Below are 22,807 nucleotides of genomic sequence, written 5' to 3' on the forward strand. Positions count from 1 at the left end.
GATGTCACAGATGCAAAATCCATGTTTCTCCAGATTGGAAATGACATGAAGGAGAGTCTGGCTGCTGCAGCTTGTGTGTGTTAAACGCGGACATTCTGGTAATTAGCTTTATGTGCATATCACGACTGTGACATCTGGCCTGGCACATTTGTCACGTGTCATATTAGTCACATTTATAATGTTGCTTTTAATGCTGGGATTCTAATGTAAAAAAAAAAAAAAAAAAAAAAAATCTGCTTTCTTTGCAGGTTGTGTATTTCTCTCATTACATTATGCCAGTGATGCAACATCTGTTAAAATATGCAATTTCCTCTCTGACTTCACAGAGAAAAAAGGAGATAAATTTTAGGACCATTAACATATAGACGACACACACACAGACACACAGACACACAAAGACCAGGCAGTATTGGAAAGATTGTGATGATAGCTCAGACAGCTTTCATTTGTTTTTCAGGCGAGACATCCCTCCACACCCTGCCTTTCTTCCCACTGTGTCTTCACATCGTCCTCATTTCTCCTCTCTGCTCCTTCTCTCTCTACATACATTTCCTCCTCTTGCTCTTTTGTTGCTTCTCTTCTGTCGCTGTTTCATCTCTGCCACTTGACATCGATCTTCCTTCTCTCTCCACATGATCTCTCTTTACTGCTGTCCCTCTGGTTGCTTCTCTCTCAATTACTTGCCCTCTCTCCGTCTCCTTTTCTTTCATTGTCTGACTCTTTCTCCTTTAAATCCTCGCTGCTTCTCTTCTTCATTAACCTCCAGGTTGTGAATTATGTTTTTTTTTTCGCATCTGAAAAGTTAAGCTTCTTTTCTCATCCACGGATTAACATGTTGCGTTTTACAGCACTAGAATATTATCTACATTATTTCCATAGGATCTGCTACACATAGCAGCTTCTTCGGTTTGCAGCTCTAATATGCTCTTGTCTGGGACTGAAAAGAAAGAAAAATCCTCCGTGTTGCTTATCGCTCAGTACAAGTCAAACAGCCTGTGGTTTGATTTCCTGCAGGACAGATTTGCTAACCTGGTTTCAGCAACTTAAATTCAACAATTATGGTTTCTTTAAGCAAGTCAGTTTTGGCAATAATATAAGCAGTAACTAAGGAATTTTGGATTATGGTCAAATAAGATGAATTCAGATGGATTGCTAAGACTTCTCAAAATGCAAACGACCAGGCACTACAGGAAAGGTACATTAAAGAGAATGGGAAAACATCAGCGTACCAGTCTTCCCGTTGTTATGGATGGTGCTGGACCCTGCCGTCAGTTTGTCCCAGCCTTCCAGCTGCAGGTTTTGGTACTGCAGCCTAACCTGGGTAAAGGTTTCGTCGATGTCCACAGGAGACTGTCTGGCACTGTTACAAGACGGGTACTTCTTACCCCAGTTGTGCTGGTTCAGGGTACCTGTGTGTGAGAGAAAGAGAGGCAGACATAGCATTCACTACTGCTAACTCATTATAAAACCGTTTTCTTTTCTTTTACATGTGCAGCCGCCAAAACATCTGGAAACTGAGCTTTAAGAGCTTTAAGAGTTTAAAAAATTACCCCAGTGTGTCAAAATAACATGAATGCAGTCATGATTTGTGGATGTTGAAACCCTTCACGTAGCACCTTTAATGTACCTGTATGATACATTTAGAAATGCGTGTTACTGTTTACAAACAGTGTCCCGTCTGTTAAATGAGTCCAGCTCAAACGAGGGAAGATGGTTAAACTCTAGGTCAAACATGACTGCTTGGCCTCAGGTCACACTTTATGCCAGCTCTCTCTGAGTGTGTGTGTATGTGTGTGCATTGTTAATGCATGAGTGCAATGTCTTACAATCGGTGTACATTTATTGACGTCCTGTGTATGTGTGGATATTGTATGTTTATGCATGTTTGTGAACTGTTTTTTGGAAAGCACAGCATGAATTCTGTTGAAATTTATGGATGTGGTGTGGGTGGATGTGTGTGTGTGTGTCTGTGTGAGTGTGTTTTAACAAGGCTGTGCTTTTCACATGAATAATGTAAAAGAATATGAGCAGCATCGGAAAAAAAATTTGCAGCCAGACATGCAACACAATAAATCCAATCAAAACAAAAGGAAAAGCAAAAGTGACGTTTTTCTGTTTTAGCGCTCGTAACACATCCCGTTAGCACAAACATGCTGCTAAATATCACCAGCTCTGCCTCAAAATGTCTGTGTGTGAGCAAATTCCTCAGACACGCGCTCATTATTTACAATCTGTGTTTAAATGCATATAAAGACCTGTAGTGTGTGTGTGTGCGCATGCATGCGTGTGAATTTATTCATGACTGCATGTCACACTACCTGCACTCACAACCACCAAAATAATCTGCATATGCTTTTATTTGTAACTTCTTTATTTATTTATTTTGTATATACACACACATACACTTCCTTCTCATTTATTGTGTGTGTGAAATATTTATTCGCAGGTACAAGTTACGTGCATCTACTGAACTACTGTATCTAATCGCATGCAAGCATGAACTGTTCCCGTCTTTGCATGAGTGAAAGTGTTAATTTACCGTGCAACCATTCATCTGCTCTCTCCTCCAGGCATATTCAGGGAAGTCTCAGACAGTAAACTCACCTTACTCCATTATAATGCTGACTAATATTACGGAAGTAAAGCTACAGTACAAGAAGTTGGAAATCTGACAAATAATATAATGAATTATAGTTATATAATGCACTAAGTACTTAGAAAGTATTTTAATGATCACAATATACTACTAAGAATTATTATTCAGCGTTCTGTGTAATTTCATTTCTCATTGTTGTGTGTGTGCTGTGTGTTTATGTGAGCGTGTACTTTACAGTGTAAAGACAAAGGGTCTAATGAGGTCAGAGCAGATGGTTTAACAGTAACTGGTCACACATGACTTAACAGGTATTGGCTTTACATTACTGGTTTTGTGTGTGTGCGCGTGTGTGTGTGTGCATGTGTGTCCTCTTTTAATCCAAGTTCAACTACATCAATTGCGTCTTTGCTGTGTTTGTGCCAGGTTAGTAGCTATAGTTCAAAAATATCTAACTTATAAAACAGACTGAGGATTGAGGTGAAGATTTTAAGTAAGTTCACTGGTTCAGGAACATTCAGCTGTATTTTATTTACAGTTTATTTACAGGAGTTGTTTACTAGTCAAATCTGCAGTGTGTAGGAGTAACAGTTGTTTAGTTTCCTTCTGTAATACTGGGGCTTCTGGACAAAGTTGCTGTGACATGCAGCCTACTGTTAAATGAGTGTGATGCTAATACTTTTTAAAGGGTCACTTGACCCAAATACAGTTAGAGTTTTACTACCCAAGATTTACAGATACAGTATCAACCACTGAGACTTCTAATACCATCTCAATACAATGTATTCTCATCCTTTTATTGGAAATATACTATATATTGAATAGGTATTATAGGTCAAAACACAATTAGGGACATGTTTAAATGTTTTTGTCACAGCTTCCTGTGTTTTGTAAAACTGTGTGTGTGTGTCAGTGAAATGACAGAGGGTTGTCAGTGTGTCAGTGACCATGTCTGGCCACTGTGGCCTCATCCGTCAGCACCATAACACACGCAGTGGCACAAACACACACTCTGAGTTACTCCTCTGACTTAACGCTACCATGGCAACAAGTAGCTGACAGGTTGGAGAAAGGAATAAAACAAAGATCCCCTGAAGCTAGACTTTTCCTGACTTCATTTCAGTCCACAAACACACACGAGCACGCACACCCACCCGCTTTCAGTCAAGGAGTAAAATTTAGCTGATTAAATATGGAAATTACATTTCATATCTCTGAGCTCCACTTGCTTTTTTCTCAGTAGCCCCAGAATAAAGTCTGCTGATGCCGCCAGTCAAAGGATGTTGTACCTATTGTTGGCAAATTCATAAGCAGAGTCTGCCATTTCTGATTTAAAAAAAAAAATTATCAGTATTATATTTTTTTTCTCCTTGTTTTTTCCCCTTAAGTTATAATATTCCAAAAAAAAGTAAAGATGTGTGGAAACTTTCTGGGGAAACTTTGCTGTCTGCAGCCGCCAGAAGAGCAGCCAGCTGTTAAAGTGGTCAGGACAGAAACCACTTACACCTGATGTTGCTGCTCTTTTTACCACAGGGGACACAAAGGTAAGAGTGCAAAGAGGAGCAGACAGGTGGGTGGAGATGAAGATAACAATGAAGAGAAGATACAAGAAGAGGGGAAAGAGAAGAAAGGGATTAGATAAAAAAAAAAGAAAAGGTGTATGAGAGGGAGGAAAGCACAAGACAAGGGAGAAGGGAAGAAATCACACATGAAAGTAAAAGATTATGTGAGTGTGTCCACACACTGATGTACTGTATAGATGTGTGTTTCATGCAGATACACAGGAAGGGCTCAGTCACACTCACAATAGTGTGTGTACTCCATCTCTCTCCTGCCTATGCTTACACCAGTTAAGCTCCCTTGGACAGCGCACACGCACACGCACGCTGATTTCACCCTCTGTGAAAAGGTTCTGCACTGCTGAGCGAGCTAACTGTTCAGAAAACATGCCGGATTATTAAATTGAATAATGTAGGCCTCGACTTTTTTGGGGACTGTCTGCTCCTGTTTGCATCACTGCCGGCAAAAATAGCTGAATATGTATCAAATATTAAAAGCAAAAAAAGAAATGTCTCCTGGCTTAGTTTAACCCACAGTGGTGCTTCTGAATCTGCGTTATTGTCTGGATGGCAGGATAAATCCAAAGCAGTTGAATAGTTTAACCTCATTTCATGCATCAAGAGCCCTCTATTTCCTAAACTTTCTAGATGTAGGATTTTAGGAATTTATAGAGCCACTGATTATTTCCATAATCCATTAACCAAACTGATGAACTGTTCCTTACAGAATGAAAAACCCAAAGCCCAAAAGCTAAAGATCTTCTATTTCTAATGATATAAAATAAGAACATGTGTATTTGAGTGGCTGGGAACAGTGAATGATTGGCATTTCTGCTTAATAAATAAGGTAACATGGTAATAAGAGCTCACACAGGCAATTCATTTGACAAATAATGCTAAATGCAGCATATCAACCCTATTTGTAGGGTTCATTTTAACATTGTGGAGCACAGTGCAGTAGGTGTGTATACTTGAATGTAAAGGCACTTTGGGAAAAACAGTTTGTTTCTTAGCACAGAGAATAAATCCCCCGTTCTCTGAAGCCTCAATATTCAGTGGTGAATTTTACTGTTAAAGAGCAACTGTTCTGTCATAGCTGGTGTCGTGTGTTTCAATCAGTGTCTCAGTTTGCAGTAAAACTCTTTGCTTACAACACAGAAGAAGCCTCAGCACAGGAATAAGAATTATTCCTTTGTGTGAAAGGAGGCATTTTTAGTCTGCAGAATCAATGTGTCTGAATACACACAAACACACACACACACACACACATCCACATACACATACACACACACACATACACACACACACTGACAGAACGGAGTGAGCCTGAAGCTGACAAGATCTAAGCTGCTAAATGAATCTATTATGAATGGCAGAGAAAGAACTACGTGCGCGCACACACACACACACACACACTCTCTCTCACACATCATTCATTCAGTGAGATCTACTATATGGTAATGACGGACTGTCAGCTTCCACCGTATCTGACAATCAGACCTGTCAGATTATTCAAAAAGAAATAGAAAAAAAACTCGGGGTAAGAATCAGAGTCGCCGTATGCTCTTCATGTGATCTCCGTCTAGACATGTGAACATGAAAAGGTCTCTGGAGCGAGACCCGACTGGGACAAGACTCTGCATGGAGTTCCACAGTTAAATATTAAACAATGGCAGACACGCCCTCTGAACAGATTTCATGTTTGTCTGGATGTATAAAATGACAGTTAAGAAAAAAAATGTAACTTTCTTCTCTGAAGCCTCTGTAGCTCTGCCTACTTAAGTTTACCTTAACCAGTGAGCTCCTGTTTGTATAACTAAGACTCCAATCTCCCAACCAGTGACAGTTAGTGGAAGACAGATTAAACTGGCCAAGTTGTCAATAATGAGCGTGCTATGTGAAGTTTACTGAATACTGAAGCCTTCACAGTTCACACAGTTACCCCTCACGGTCAGAGGGGGCTGCCAGTGTGCAGAAATGAACAGCCAATGAACTCATTACCCCAGCCTCACACTGGTGCAAGCAAGAAACAAGAACAGAAAACGGGGAGCAGAGTGTGTATTTGTGAATAACAAAACACACACACACACACATGAACCTCTGCGTCATTACCTCATGTCTCCCACAAGGCTCCAGGAGCAGCCACACAGGCTGAGAAACAACTGGAGCAGAAGAGCAGCCAGCCTAAAGTATTTGGTGACTAAGAGAGCAGTTGAGAACATAGTGGGAGGTGAACACACACATGTACACAGAAAAAAAAAGAGACAAGAGAAGGAATAAAAACAACAATCGAACGGCTAGCTGGCTGAGAGAGACTCAAATAACAGATCAAAGCTTCAACATTCTCTGTTTGTTATAGTGTAAAACCCTCTACAACAGCTTTTAGACCATCATGGGACACTAAAACCTTCAAATTAATAAAATGATGAATAAAAAAAACAAAAAACAAAGACATGCTAATGAATACTTACAACGATTAGAACCAATTCGGGTCAAGGGCTTCCAACAGACAACCAGAGAGAAACAACACAATAAATATGTATTCACACAAACTACATCAGACACACGCAGAGATGAAGCCCGGCTGATCTGACTTTCAAATGACTACAGTACACTGATGTTGTGCATGTTAAGTAATCACAAATGATAAGCATTATGGTGAGTATTATGACAAACCAATTAGTCATTCAGAATTGGCAGTGGTTTTAGTCTCTGGCCGGCTGATTCATTACATTTTAAAATAAAATCTGTCTTCATCGCTTGCGAAGTCCATTAGGAATCAGCAGTGCCAACAGTTTTACTTATCTGGCCAGCTTTGATCACGTCGTGTATTCCATTCAAAGACTCACAGGATCTGCCAGTAAAGCAGTGTTAATTGATTTTTTTTTTTTTTTTTTGGCCAGTTGAGGGCTGTGGAGCAAGCTGACAACACAACTATGACATGCACTCAGTTCTAATACAACAGTACTGCCCTGATCTCTCCCTTCATGAAGGTTATAATGCTCAGTTTCTGTTGAAACTGTGTTAAAGAGGTGCTGATTCAACTGTATGGTCATTCTGGTGCTGTTAAAATGTATTGCATTAGAGGTGTGTCTGTTGTTTAGCCTAGCCTCACTGATTTGAATGTGGTGGACAAAATAACAGGCAGCTTCAGTTATACCTTTAATGCAGTTATACAGCACCACAGGCTAAGACCTGGCTCACAGTCAGGGTTATGCTAATCACCTGCACTTACGTCTCATACCGTATGTATAAGTGTGAGCATATTCTATGAACCTAGAATCATAACAAAGTCACCTGCTCATGTATACACACGGTTTGTTGCCACGATATCATGCTGTGACAAAAGTTGAGGCATGTCCACACTTTGCATTGGCACCCACACAGCATCACCACAGTGGCACTAATCTCACTCTGAACACAACCACTGCAGCTACAGCCTCTTACAAACTGCTGTTTTGTTGATGTTATCTTTCCTGTTTCAAAAAAAAACAAAAAAACAACAGGTACACTTAGAGTTTACATACAAATGAGTGTATGAGTGTAAAGCGTTCTCACCCACGCACTGACTCAAATTTGACATCATCACCATCGTCATTTACACCACACAGCCTCTCATGTTATCCATATCAGCCTAATCCCAATGACTGCATGGTATGAGGAGAAGCTGCATGTTCTAATGCTGGGGAGACACATGTTTTCTTAGAAACTACAACACCTTTTAATGAAGAACGTGATCTGACTCTAAATGTGAACATAGAAACCATCTGATGTCTGTCACAGTCCATTCCAATCAGATCATTTAGAACATAAAGAAATGATTTAACGACAGAACTTGATGTACTTATGTGGACGGGCGTGTGTGTGTGTGTGTGTGTGTGTGTGTGTTCTAAAGACGAAGCACTAGGGGAGTACTGAAGCCTGCATGGCCCCTGGCTATGACTTAGTTGGATCAAGAAGAGAGAAGAGACAGAGACACAGTGAGGAGAAGAGACACAGATACAGAAGTACAGAAAAAGACAATGAACAATGATCACTTAATCAGTAATGAATTCAACATTTTGATTAAATTATATTCTGTTTGTCTTTCTCTCCTAAAGCTTAGTCCTCTTACCATTCCAGAGACAGGCATAAATAAATGTTTCTCTCTGTATGACTTTAATCTGGAATCTCATCTGCTCTAATGCTTCATGTTGAAGTTGTTCTGTGGTGGTAAAGAATCTCAGTAGTACTCAGTTTGACTACTATCCTTTGAAAAATGTATTGCATCTCATTGCATTTGGCTGGAAAAGGAAACGCTGGGTTATCAGAGCGCACAATTACACACACACATACATACACACATAACAGATGGGGCCCTGGGGGGTGTCTTCCAGGCAGAAGGATCCCAGGGACCCCCCCCCTGGAGACAAAGCAGAGAGGAATGATGAGGACAACATGGAGGAGAGTAAGGGCCTCTTTCACGCACAAACACACAGATACAGAGTGTACCTGCAGATTTACTGCTCATACTTTTAAACACATTTTAAAGCTACTGAAATTTAAATTTAGACTGAATCAAAGCCCAAAACAAAGACAGCAAGCTGGCGTAGGCTAAGTGATCGTTTTAAAAATATTAAATACGGAGAGTGACAAAAATTCCTTCTCTGCCTAAAGTAGGTCACTATCAGCAGGTTTACACATTTCAACAGTGTGTCAAACATGATTTTAAATCTGCACCAAAACTCAAACCAGTTAAGGTGGCTCTTTTTTACAGTGATAATCTTTAAAAATGTTCATGAAATCAAAACTTTTTTTGGCAATAATATTTATCAGAATAAGACATTCAATATATTTACATTCATAACTTTCTCCATTGTAGTAGTTTCCATTGTTAGTGGTCATTCCTGCACAGGATTCAAACTGCCTGCCTGTGCATAAGGGATTCACAGGAAACGATGCATGGATGTAATTTAGTGTCTATAATTTTACCTCAGCTTCACTGTTCATCGTTCACTGTGTCAGAGCTGGATTCAAACATTCCCACTGCTGCTAGTTTACACTGAAACCATTTGATGAGGCTGTAAACAGACACAACAGTCACTCCTCTGTTTTATTTCTGATAAAGAACCTGCTCACTTGCTATTTTCACAGTAACCACAAGTGTTGCCAAAAGCAACCTGTGCTGAAATCCCAGAGATCCTAACTTTGCGGACTGGCACACAGCCTGCGTGCACATATGCCACAGAGTCACGTGATCAACAGTTGAAGATGCCTGAACTGTTACATCATTTACATAAGACAAAGACTTATATATGTCACTGTGTTTTAGTTACTTAAAAGTTTAAACCTGCTGTTAAAAATTTAACCAGACAACCACGGTTTGTTTAACGGAAGCAGTTTGAAAGGGTGTATTGTGATTTCGGTGTAGCCTAATTTTAAACTTTCCTCCTTTGCCTCTCTCGTCCTTTCAGTGTAACTCTTCTTATTATTCAACTCTCCTTCTTTCCGTCACTCACCCTCTCACTCTCCTGCCCCCCTCTTTCTTTTATTTGCCTTTATTTTCCTTTTGTCCCCCCTACTTCTGACCTAACTAAAAAGCTGTGCACGGTGCCTCACAATGAAGTGCGTTTCTTTCAAATGTTAATGCTTTTACTCACGGCTCAGTGCACAGTACGAGGCAAGAAACAGAGCCGGTCAGAAAAACAAGATTCTGTACACACACACGCACACGCACACGCACACGCACACACACACACACACACACACACACACAAACACAGCACAGCGGCTTAAGTTACAGTGAATCCAAATGAATTGCCACTGAGTTGCCTTCATTTGTGATGATGAACTTCGAAACCCGAGAGAAAAATGCGAAGCCAGAGAAAGAAAGAAAGAAATAGAGAAAATAATTCACAAAAGAAAAAGAGAGATTACAAATGGAAGTGAGGAAGACAGTGATGGAAAAGAGAAGAACACCTATCTCCACTTCATTGCAGACAGGTATTTAATCTTTCACGACCATTTCATTGTATCACATAAAAAAACCCATCAAACTTTGACAAACAGTGTGATTGCACCTCAGAACTGATTGCAAAGATCTGACAGAGGAAAAGAAAGATGAAAAGATATCTATTGGTATTCAAGCTGCTTTGTCCAATATGAGTAGGAACAAGTCAAATAAACAAAGTCTCGTGGCTGTACTCGGTGATGAATCTGGGCTGAGTCACTGCATTCATTTAACTTTATTAAAACAAAGCTCATGACCAGTTTCACATTAATTGTGTGCAAAGTTTGTTTAACTGGATGTACAGACCCATGAAAAGCAATTAATAAGTTAATGTAATCCTATTTGTTGTACTTTCAGATTGGTTCTACCCTGCACATTTTGAATTCTGATTGTGTTTGGGGTTATATATTTCATTTTCATCTGTTTTATTACAATGAACATTTCATTTTCTAATCATTTTGAGAGAACATGGACTGAATGTAAGTACTATATAATGACTAATAGCTGTCAGACAATCCTGCAGCCAGCACCTTCAGACAGTCACGCTTTTGTGGGGATTTCTATAAATACGAATATATAAGTAATGATGATGAGGAAGGAGAAAGTGACAAAGAATAATCTTCATCTTCTGCTCAAATTCAAGAACTTTAAGGTAAATAAAATAAAATAAAAATACAGCATTTATCCCAACTCAGGCATCATTTACCTTTCATCGTTTTGGCTCCAGAAGACAGTGTCAGGTGTCTGGGAGACAGAATGACATTTACTGTGTATCCAGTGTTGCTGTGAGTCTTCCCTTTCAAAGCAGCTAAGAGCTAGGGCTTCAAACAACACATCCAAACACTGGATGGAGTGTACCGGAGAACAGCACTGCCAAGTGCTTTCCCAGAAAGATTGTTACTGGCTGCTCAAAATGTCACTACAAGTCATGTTATGGCAGGCAGACAGACACACATACAGATTAAGCCCCACTCTCACTCTCAGCTAATTACAGAATTGGGCCCAATCTCAGCCGGATCGGCTGTCATTTGATGTTCAGTTTGGAGATGGGTGTGGGGGTGGGAGGGGGGTTGCGATTTGAGTAATTGCCTGAACGATGTCTGAGTAATTTCCCAAGCAATTAAAGATCTGACTGTTGGACAAGTGGATGATGAATTTCTGGCATGTCAGAAATTTCGGTTGGCCGTCTTGCACTTTGAGCAGCTCCCTGGTCTAATTTGGCACATGGCTACTGTCGAAAGATCCGTTATAAACTGTAGTGAGCGTGTTTTAATGTAATTCAAGTTTCATTTGACATGTTGTGGTTAACTGTAGTACTGCCCGACACAACGTATGCATAGCTTTAAGGTTAAAACAGCATCTTCATCAAATCAGAACATGATTTTATATGTTTCTTGGAATTTGAATAATTGCTGGCTCTTACCTGAGACCATCTGAATTTATTAGTGCACCTGTTCCAGCTATAAGTGAACAACCTGAACTCATCAACAACTTCTCAGCGAATAAGCTGCTCTTTTAATTCACAGTCATGCAAGAGGAAGTTCCAGTTGGTTGGTTAATTACTGACCAAAATGGCTTGTACAAGAGGGTGTATTTTACACATGGTGGCTCTGGGGGAATGATGTGTCCACCGTTTGCCTGCAGTGTGATGCATCATATTATGTGACTCAAACGATGTGTCAGTTATCACCATTTGGAGTGCAGGTTAATAAGTTTAATGGCTCTGTGGTTAGTCTGTTGAGGACCTGTTGAGCCTGATCGCTCATCCTGATTCTCCCAGACCACTAAGAAGCTAATCTCTCCCTCTGGGACCATTACTGTCTTTGTTTCTGCTGGACCACGGCTTAGCCCAGCACGGCCTCCGTGCTGAGTTAGCTAACCATATGGTCTGAGGCAGATCAAGGCTCTCCCACGGGAGATGCCAACAGATAATTCGTTCAGTTCATGTGATATTTAGACTGTTGGGGCTGACATTTAACAGTCTGATATAACTGTCTCTTGTACTGTCTGCTCTGGAAAGTGTCTGAGTGATTTTGAAAGGTTAACAGAGGGCAACATGATCGTTGGGATTTTCCATTTTACTCTTCCTGATTAATGGTTGAACAATCAAGTTTCAGCTATTGAAGATCCTATAGAAACAGTTCTGTGTTTGCATTGTACAATGCTCTTATTCGATTTATGTTTATCTTTTATTATTTTCATTATTTCTAAATAATAGAAATCAAGAAAATTAAGAAAATGCTGTTTATTTTTTATTTTATTCTGAATTTCCTCCTTTATGAAGACCTGTTGCCCCCTATTTATAACTTCAACTACTACTTGTATTTACTATCTAACTACAACTTATTTACAAGCTTGTGCACTCCTAAAAATCCCACTTCTGTCAAAATAACACCTCCACTGAAAAAACTGTAAAACTCTAATCTTTTTGAGAGCTTATGTCACCAGTCGCATGACCCTTGAACATATTTTACAATTGCAAGGACAGGAAATGAAAAAAAATTAACAGCTGGCTCATACAGACCTGAGTACGACCAGTCAATATCTTCAGGGAGTTTCCTCAGGCCTCGGACCAACGGCTCTGCTGCCACAACTACAGGAGAGAGACAGAGACAAAGAGATCATTAGTGTCATTTTGCATTTCCAAAAACACACAGAAATGACTGACAGGTGACACCAAGACCAGACCAGCTGCTGTGTGGTATTGATATATGAGTGACAAGCTTCTCCTGTTATTTAGGGGATACATTTCATAACTATTTAGCCTACGAGGAGACAGACTGACATTTCATCTCTGACTGGAAGGAGCCAAACATACAAACACTGTCATATTTGATGTCACTGTGTTGTGTTGTATATGCACCATTCATCCACAGCCTTAAAACCAATAACTGGTTTTAATGTTGCTACTGATCAGTGTATGTGCAGTAGTTTATCCTGTGTTTTTATCCTGCTGCTGTGTACAGTAAACAATGGGATTATACCAAGTTCATCTGTGCCACATGGACAGACGTAATGTTGGGGCTATGATGATAGCTGTCCGTGACCTAAATCTGACTCAACACAGGGCTTTCATCTTTTTGTGGGGGACAGGTTTTAGACATCTGCAGCTAAAGATAAAAAAAACAAAAGGATGTATTGTTTTACTCCCTTTACTTTCTATTTACTTATTTTCTTATGCCAGTCCCTTTATGATGAGTTTTTATACTGTGTATTCTGTATTAGCATGTGAGCCCTGATTCTTCTTCCTCTCTATACGGGGGGTAGCTCAGCAACGGAGCTTTGCCAGATTGTGTATGTTGTCTAAGTGACTAGTTTTGACTCCACAGAAAACATGACATGACATAGGCCATCTGTTTGTGTTTGAAGTGCTTTACAGTATCACAGTTAATACACATGCATACATCATGGGTATAAAGAAAGTCAAAACAGAGAGAAAGACTTAAATAGAGGTAGAATGAGGAAAGTGTGTGTATGTGTGTGTGTGCACACTCGTTATTCAGTGTCCTTATACATCAAGGAGCAAAAGGAGATGGCCAGGGAGGAACACAAAGCTAGCAAGTAGCATTCACACAGTTACACACACCAAATCGTCCTCGTGTGTGGCTTCATACATCATTGTATCCTCCACTGTCCCTGAGTGAAAATTACTATCATGAAATAGACAGATGTGTCTGTGTGTGCACTTGCACTCCTATGTTTGTGAGGACCAGTTTTATTACAGACCTTACTGAGGACTGGCTGTTCATCCCACCCCACTCACCAGTCAGCCACAACATTAAAACCAGTAAGTGGTTTAAATGCTGTGGCTGATCGGTGGAAGTGGATCATATAAAGAAAGAAAGACTTAAATAAAGAGAAGCAAAAGAGGAAAGTTGGATGTGCACCAGTCTTTACCACCATCATTCAGACTGCTCTCTATAAATTCTGTGTATTTGATGATTACATTCACATTGGCACAAAGGAGGAAAGACTGATGAGAGAAATGAATGAAAGCAGGGAAAAGGGGGAAAGAGCGAAGAATGGTGTTGACTGCGGGATTGGGCCGTCAATAATGGCTTCATTAACATTACACTGTGAGGGATTTTAATCTAATTTGCCCTTGGCAACCCACAACAGCAACACACACAGACCCACACACACACACTCACACTCACACACACACACACACACACACACACACACACACACACACACACACACACACACACACACACACACACTAAGGATCAGGATGGCCTGAAAGAACATTGATCAGTTGGAATGGATTTTAAATTTACTTTTACACATGAGAACTGAATAATGAAAATAGTGGAAATGCATTAAAAGTTCATTTAAAATTAAATTAATAAAAAGAAATTCTGGAATATATAATACATGTATGTCAAACATATTTTTTCCCTTGTGTTCACCTGGCTGATTTACTTTCAGTCTGTGTTTGTGTTGCATTAAATGCACCTGCTCTTCATGTTACCTGTCTTCTAACTGCACCTGGCCACAGTCCACATTTACAAAAGTAAAATCAAATGCACCAGCTGATGTCTGTTACCCTTAATTCATTTCGATCAGCTGATGTATCCTGACGTGATTATCAAATAAAAGTTTCTTTGACGCGTCTAAGTGAAGCTGCGCTCACAGAAACGAGTTGGCCAAGTCAGTTCTTCGACAGTGATGGATTACACCTCTTACCCAACCACTGTGTCTGGGCTGCTTTGTTACACATTGCAGCTGAAGGTAATTGATTTTGTTGCTCCAACCTGCGGTTTTCAACATGTCTACACAACCTGGGGTGTCTTTAACGTTTCAACCAAACTGATTCAGTTAAGTGAGACAGAGCAGGAATGTGAGAAGGCAGCGTGAAATTTGTCTTACATTTCATTTTTAGGTTTTGAACATGTTCTGTTTAGGGAGCTCTGACCGGCTCTGACGGAACGAAACTCTAATCCCCTACATTTTACCTTCATATATCTGAGTCAGGGATCACAAAGATCTAAAATAAAGTATGTGACTGCAAGAAATTTACATAACAGTTTACATAATTTTAAATTAAAAAACAAAAAAAGTATAGCTGCCACAGTACCCTTGTGTCTTCTGTGTTACGACGCTGACTATGAACCAGGTTCAAATCCAGTCAGGGACCTGAGCTGCCTCTCTCGCCTTCATTTCTAGTGACCCCTTTCTGGTGACCCTTAACCCTAACCCCTCCAAAATGTCATCTGCTAGTTTTTGATGGACATTTTAGGTCACACAGGCAAGTGTCACATCTCTAAAGCAGTGGTGGGCTCGTAGTAAGCCACTGCACACATACAGGAGCTGTCAGTCATAGGGGGGGAGCCAGGCGATGAGCCAGTGCTGCACAGGCCAAGAGCCAGGAGCAAAGAGACACCGGTGCTCAGCTTTAAGAGCACAGCAGACAGTGATGGGACTTCATTGCTGCAGGTTGGTCATGCATGAAGCTCACAGCTGAATCACTGTTTTATTCCACCCATCTGCACTCTATCTGCTTTATCGGATTTCCCGGGAGGCCACGGAGACCTGACATTAAAGGTTTAGGTGACTGCTGCAACAACAAGAAATTTCTATGTATGGTGTTTTATTGATATGGGAAAGGTCCACGGACCCACAGCTTTCCATCAAATCTCTGCTTCATCCTCACACATTCACACAGCTATCTTCAGTGCCCGAATCAAGGACAACCCCAGAACTGATGGGATAAAGCACGGGTTTACAGTTATGAGTCTGTGACAAAAATATGCTTCAGCCCTGCCTGAACTGTGCCCCACGTTGTGGCAAGAGTGATGATGAGTCCACGGCTGTCAGTGTGGGACAGAGTAATGAAGTGAAATGAAATGCCAAATGAGGATGTGTGTCAGCCAGACACCTGATACTCTCATACTGAAGTGTCAGTCACTGAGAATAATTTACTACAAGAGCACCACTCATATAAACATTTAATACGGTGCCAACGTGTTGAGGCAACACACAACTGAAGATCGTTAGTTCTCGCTTGTCAATCAGGTGCATGTTAAAATCCCTATAATGGCAAAGGACTTTTCAGTATTTGAGGCACTTCCCAATAAAAGTGACATCTGATCTTACAAGTATGCCACTTAAATCATAGAGTCGGTATTTTAAGCCCTTGACTGACAAAATGCAGATGAGATTGACAGTGATGAATAAAATAACAGGGTTTCTGTCCAAATTTTAATAACATTTTCAGCAAATCTGCAAAAGAAAACACAAATTCATGTGTGTTTCCATGCACTACTGTTATGCCAATATTATTAGTTGTGAACATTGAGATGATCAGATTGTGGTGCTACATCCAGCCCAGTGTCATTAAAGCATCACAAAGAAAGAAGGTGCAATGAGATGACTTAATTATAAGAGCACCAAACCTCAAACCTCAAACTTTATTAATGTGAGGAACGTTAAAGTCTCCTCTCCACACAGATCTGCTGTTTCTGCCACTATTTTTTCTCAGACCAGGTTTTTCTTTTTGAAGAAATAATAAAATAATAAAATATAAAATATTTTTTATTAAAAATAATAAAAATCACAAAGGCAAAGGTGATGATATTTCAACCTTTCTACTCTCACCCTCCCAACAGGCTGCTGTGTCCCCTCAGATCCTCTTACATCAATCCATCATGTTCAGCTCATTCCAGGACTGATTCTGTTTTTATTTTACTTTACCGTTAAATTTACTGGTTTGGTGTATCCACTTGCCCTTGGTCTTAGACTTCTTCAGTTTCTTATGATTTCTTATGTTTCCTTGAAGGCCTTTCAATGACCCCCAGATACAGGGCATGAACTTCTTGCTTTTCATCAAATGGAGATGTATGGGCAAAAAAACAGAGCTACAGTAGCTGCTCTACTTGTGAACCCTTGCTGTGTATTGGATCAATGGTATCTAAAATTCTGCCTGTGTTATAACCGCATTTAATCTGAGTCAAACAGTAGCTAGTCTTTGGGTGGATTTTTAAACTAAATGCACCAAACAGCCTTGGCTGGCTTTTTAGGATGGAGACGCTGCAAGGAGGATTCACTGAAGCTGGCTCTGTGTTATTATTGCTGGGATAAGTGAGCCGGTCCCAGCTGAACACTGATGAATAGCACGGTGTTGGATTACAGGACTCCTGGGGCTGATTTAGCCTGAATCCCTGAGATCAGGGAATAATTCATCGGATGCGTTTACAGCGCCACAAACTGATTTTTAGCAATGGATGTGATTACTGTTGTCTTATTACATGAAACCCTGTGTTCCTTCAGGGACAGAAAAGCCTGTGTGTTTCCCTCTCGTGCAATACACGAGAGGGAAAGTGTCTGCGAGGTTCTGTAAATTTATCCATCCAGGAAGGGTTTAGTCTGAAGGCTGATACTTATAAGAAAACTGCCTTTGCTAGAAAAATGATAGCATTTGTCATTTGTTCACCTATCTCAAAATGACAAGTGTCAGTATGGTGTCAGTACATCTACCTGAGCCACAAGGTAATTGGCAACCACAGGAGCATTGGTAGAAAAATGTATTGAAATAACAATAATATAATAATATAATTTATCCAAATTTACAATATTTACACTTGGCCGTAATAAAGCCCTTATGGATAAACTAAAAAAAAAAAAGCATGGGAGTAAATCTCAGAATTAGGCTTTTATATGAAAATAGGTGTTCACTAGCAACAGCAATCTGCCTACAGCTAACAGCACAGTACATCTATCTGCAATCACATAATGAGCAGAATTCCCACAGTGGCCTATCAATAACTAACTACTGTTAAATATATTTTGCTAAGTGAAAGGACCATGAGACAACAACTGCTATAACTGATCATAGATAAACACAGAAAACATGGCACCTGTTGACCTCAGAGTCACACACACACACACACACACACATGCAGGCACATACCTCCAGGGGCCAGACTATAACTTATATAGCATTCAGCTGTGCGTGAGTGTCAGCTGGTTAAATTAGTACGCCTGACTTCTCCCTCGTTCACTATCTCAGTGTTTCTGTTGCCACATCTTACTTTTGTCAGCCGCCGTCTGATTTTCTGTGTGTCACATCAGAAGCTATGCACAGAACCATTAACAGCATGATTACACGCCAAGTCGAAGCATAGCACAGAGAGAGAGAGAGAGGATCTATGATTTATAGTCTGGATAGTGAACATTTCCTAATGCAACTTTAAAACCATAAATTTGATTAGGCGTTTTGGGATCCTTTATGGTCCATTTGTGCCTTGCTGCTAATGCTGCAGCAGGAGAAAGACGTGTCCCCTTCATCTCCTCTGTCCGGTTGAATGAGCAAAGTCTCACAGTGAAGTCCAGCAGCACGGAGGTTATGAGTTAACGAGATTAGGCTCCATATTAAATGGAGGATATTGTTTGAGTGCTAAACAAACTGAGCATTGTTCCACAGGGACTCGACAGTATTAAAGCCGCAATATAAAACCTTATCAGACAAGCCTATCACTGGAATCTGTGTGTGTGTGTGTGTGTGTGTGTGTGTGTGTGTGTGTGTGTGTTACAGAGTGTGTGTAGCATCTTGCACTCCAGTTGTTCTGGTGGGGACAAGGTAGTCAGTTGTGTGTCTGTGTGTGTGTCTGTGTGTGGGTTTGGAGGTGACCGTGAGAATCTGGGGCCCTGTGCTGGAGGTGGTAATGCAGCTGAACAGCTGCTGGGGTTAAAAAACACACACATGCACGTAAACTTACACACACACACACACACACACACACACACAGTGTCAGGTAACACCCCAATACGCCCAACCAGATGGGGTATCACAAATCTCCTTTGCAGACCTTTGGCCCCAGAAAAGCCCAATAAAACCAAACTGTTCTGATATTCAAAACTCTGCTCAGCTTCAACCAAAAACACACTGGTGACAACCGAAAAGTGATTGGTGGGCTGAGCAAATAGACCTTGTATATTTTTTTTTTATTTAATTGGTATCACATATACAGTCTGAGGCCAGACCCATATCTGATCCTTTGTTTTACTGAAACCCATTACGCTCCAGTACGCCATATATTTACATGAATAATACCTAGAGTGACAGAATGAGTCAGAGAGAGATGCAAGCAGAGCTGCTCTGGGTTAAACTTGCTTGGACTAAAAACAGGTATTAAGTGTTGCATTCATTTAGCTAAACAAAGTGCTGCATTTGAACATCAGTATTTTGCTCATTCTTAAAAATGAAGAGGTCATGAAAGGACGCACCCAGATCACTGTGAATGTATAATGTATATGTATAATGTATAATGTATAATGGCAAATGACTTTTGTCTGATTAAGTCACGTTTTGCCTGCTGACAGAAGGTCGGCCTACATGTCAGTGGTTCATACCTGAACTGTACTTCTTCAAGCAAGCAGCAAGAGAGCTCTTGTCACTTGTCTTTTTCATTGGGCTTGAGCTGAATGTTGCTAAGTGAAATGGTGTTTCCTCTTCAGTGCATTTTCCTGTTACACCTTGACTTTTTTTTTTTTCCAAGCCGTCCAATTCCACTTCAATCACCCCGAGTTTGGGTTAAAGCCAGGAGTTAGGGGAATGGATGAGCGCGTTTCCTGCAAAGTTTACCCTGGAGCTAAGATATTTCTCATGAGCTGTGAGTGGTGGAGGCCCTGCAGGGGTCTGACCTCAAATCTCTGCTTCGAGCTAAAAATCAAACCAGGCAGGCAGGACGTATCTTATCAAAAAGCTATGAATAAAAGACGAGCATAGACACAGAGACACATGCTTAAACACACACACATACCAATGTATCTGACAAATAAGGTAACACAATCACACAATCGTCAAAAAAGATAAATTAAAACATAATACATGTGTAAACTGTAAGCAGTGTGTTCTACATGTCATGTAGGACACACGGACACAGGAAGGAGACAGCTCAGGGCACTGAAGGAAGCCTGCCAGTTGGCACACGCCTGTGTGTGTCTATGTATGTGTGCATGTATAATGTTACAACCCAATTGCTCACTCCCTAGTGGTTGTTGTGTGATCTCTGTGTGTGCAGGCTGCAAGTTCTGCTGAGCATGTATGACTGTACATGTCCACTTAAGTCATGAGGGGACTGTGTGTGTGCATGGGTGTGTGTGTCTCACTAATCTGCCTGCATAGTTAGAGCAGTGAGATGCACCGTTTCCATCTGCTCAGTGCAAATTGTGAAAATACTGCACAGTATGTGTGTGTGTGTAGTGTATGTGATTAGTGGTCCTGTAGTCATTCAGTGGAGCAAACAGCTGCAAACTAATACAGCAGCTTCTGGTGGGGGGAAAAAAAAGATCTTTAAGATTTTCTGGTCTCTGAAAGCATTGATCACTCTTTAATGAGGAGAGCAGAGACTGAAGTCCACTGCTGTTGTACTCAGTCGAAGAAGAACACAGAAAGCTACACAAAGAAAGACAAAGATAAAATGAAGACATTTAGCTTCATAAAACAGCTGACGGAATTTCTTTTGCTTTACCATTTTCTGTCCTAGTTTTGTTTAATATTAAACGTTTTGAGTTTAACGACCAAGAGCAGAGATGCTGTGTTTAACTGACAGTTCAGCAGTGTAACTTAAAAAAAAAAAAAAAAACACTAAAGCTTCTCATTGCCCAGTGTTGAGGCTGTGGATTATATACTTTCATTGAGGAATTCAGTCAACATGTTTTCCATGAGCATTCAGACTCAATCAGCAGAGTTTCCATGACAACAGCTCACAGCGTCATGACAACGGAAGAGCCCCCCCAAAGACGCGTGGAACACCCTGACTTCCTGTCGGCTTCCTGCTCTGACTCTCTCTATCGCCATGGATACAAAACCATCCCCTTGCCTCTCTATCTTTCAGTGCAGGGTCACGCCCCCAATTCCTCACTTGTCTGGCAGGCAGCACACACACACACACACACACACGCTCACAAAAAGGGATAATAACACAAAGACACAGGTATATATAACATAACCCTGACATCCCAGACATAAGAGCATGCACACATGTATGTTTGTACATTCACACATATGCATTAGAGTGGTATTTTAGAGCGTGTGTGTATCCATGCGTGCATCTTGGAGGGAACACTACTAACAAGTGCTCACCCACAGATTGAAATGTGTGTGTGAGACTAAGGAGGGTGGTCGGCTGGTGGGGGTGGGGGTTAATCAACTTTCCACCCACCAATTGGTCACAGTTGCAGCCCCCTGATGAACTTTCTCACTGGGAAAAGAAAGTTTGTCCTGTGCACGATCGAGTTAACTTCCACTCCGCCCGTCTCTGAATTCCACGCTTGACAAACCTCCATTAACTTTCATCAAGCCAATTGGTTTTGGTTCTCACTTAACCTCACCGCCGCCTAAATTAACAAACGTACCTGCAGCTTAATGAGATGAAAGCACTGCAGCAAAATGTCAACTTTTTACAGAGGAAAAAAAAAAGCCGACTTTCAGGTGTAATTTTTGTCTTTGTTTCTCCCTTTGAACTCAGAAATTCTCTGAACAATAAAAGGAATATTTGACAGCACTTCAAGAAAAGCAGGTTTGAACATTTTTGTAATACTCTATGCATCTCACTCTCTAACTTTCATTCAGATTGCTTTTCACAGTCGGGTTCTCACATACAAAGTAAAAACCAGAACTCTCTAATTTGAGAAACTTGGCCAATGCTTCAACAAAGGCTCCTGTCTTCTGTCTGTCAGCATTTTTTCATTTCAGTCATTAATCATCTAATCAACTAATCATTGCACCTCTAAGCACCACTGCATCCTATACAACACCAGAAAAAAAAGTCTCTTCATCTCTGCCATGATGTCCGTGCTGAAAATACAGAGCTAGCTGCTTCTAATAGCTAGAAGACCCACAGTTGGTGGTGTGTGGCGCAGTGCTCTGTGTGACATCTCGTACCCACTGAAACCAAGTCACATAGTGCAAGAACAGGTGTGGAGTGAGAATGAAAGAGGAGCCATTCTCCCTATCACACGCCATCAAAATGATTTTGAAGCTGGAATTCTGAGGTAAAATAGTTGCACAATGACTCTTTAAGTATTGTGCATTGCTTCATTGTTGACATTCTACAGTAGACAAGTAATAATCAAACTCAAACAACATAAGCTACACTACACAACAGAACAAGGTAAAGTCACAGGAGCAGTGCACTGGGGTGAGCCTCAGTGCAGCCGTGACCTGTCTGACCTCTGATGTAGGTCTATAGATGCTACACAAAGGCTTTGAATCATAGTGTTTGCAAAATTTGCAAGACAACAGGGTGACGGGTGAACCACAGAGGCACCATGACAGAAAGAACAATCCTATACAACAGAGAAACCCTCTGGATGTGACACACTGTGGAGGGAACGTCTTTATTCATTGATCAACCACTGCTCCATAGTATGGAAACATGAATATAAATGAAATAGTTCTATAAGCAGCCCATGCATCCAATTATATTTCAGTAAATAGTCTAATTATCACTTTAGCACCTCCCCAACTTTACACTAACATCTGAGCTATTGCCCTGAAAGCTGCAGTGTGTCTATGTGTGTCTCTGTATGTGTGTGTTGAACAGGTAAAAGTCTCATATGCCCATCAGCTGGCCAGCCGAGTGGTAATAAGGTTCTCTCCCTCTCCGGTAGCCTCAGTCCTTGGTGCCAGCCTTTTAAAAGCACAACAGTGGCTTTTGT

The 22,807-nt window shown here is 40.7% G+C and overlaps 1 protein-coding gene across 1 annotated transcript in view; it reads right to left on the reverse strand.

The window, feature by feature from the left end:
- LOC121176579 (receptor-type tyrosine-protein phosphatase zeta-like) overlaps positions 1-22,807 on the reverse strand; it is a 44,896-nt gene that overhangs the window by 15,608 nt on the left and 6,481 nt on the right. Inside the window, exons 3-4 of the mRNA XM_041030670.1 lie at positions 12,666-12,734; positions 1,230-1,409 (exon numbers count right to left, since the gene is read on the reverse strand). Coding sequence (XP_040886604.1) covers positions 1,230-1,409; positions 12,666-12,734 — 249 coding nt within the window. The remainder of the gene's footprint in view (positions 1-1,229; positions 1,410-12,665; positions 12,735-22,807) is intronic.

The sequence above is a fragment of the Toxotes jaculatrix genome, chromosome 22 (assembly GCF_017976425.1).
Source record: "Toxotes jaculatrix isolate fToxJac2 chromosome 22, fToxJac2.pri, whole genome shotgun sequence".
In the NCBI taxonomy this organism is placed as follows: domain Eukaryota; kingdom Metazoa; phylum Chordata; class Actinopteri; family Toxotidae; genus Toxotes; species Toxotes jaculatrix.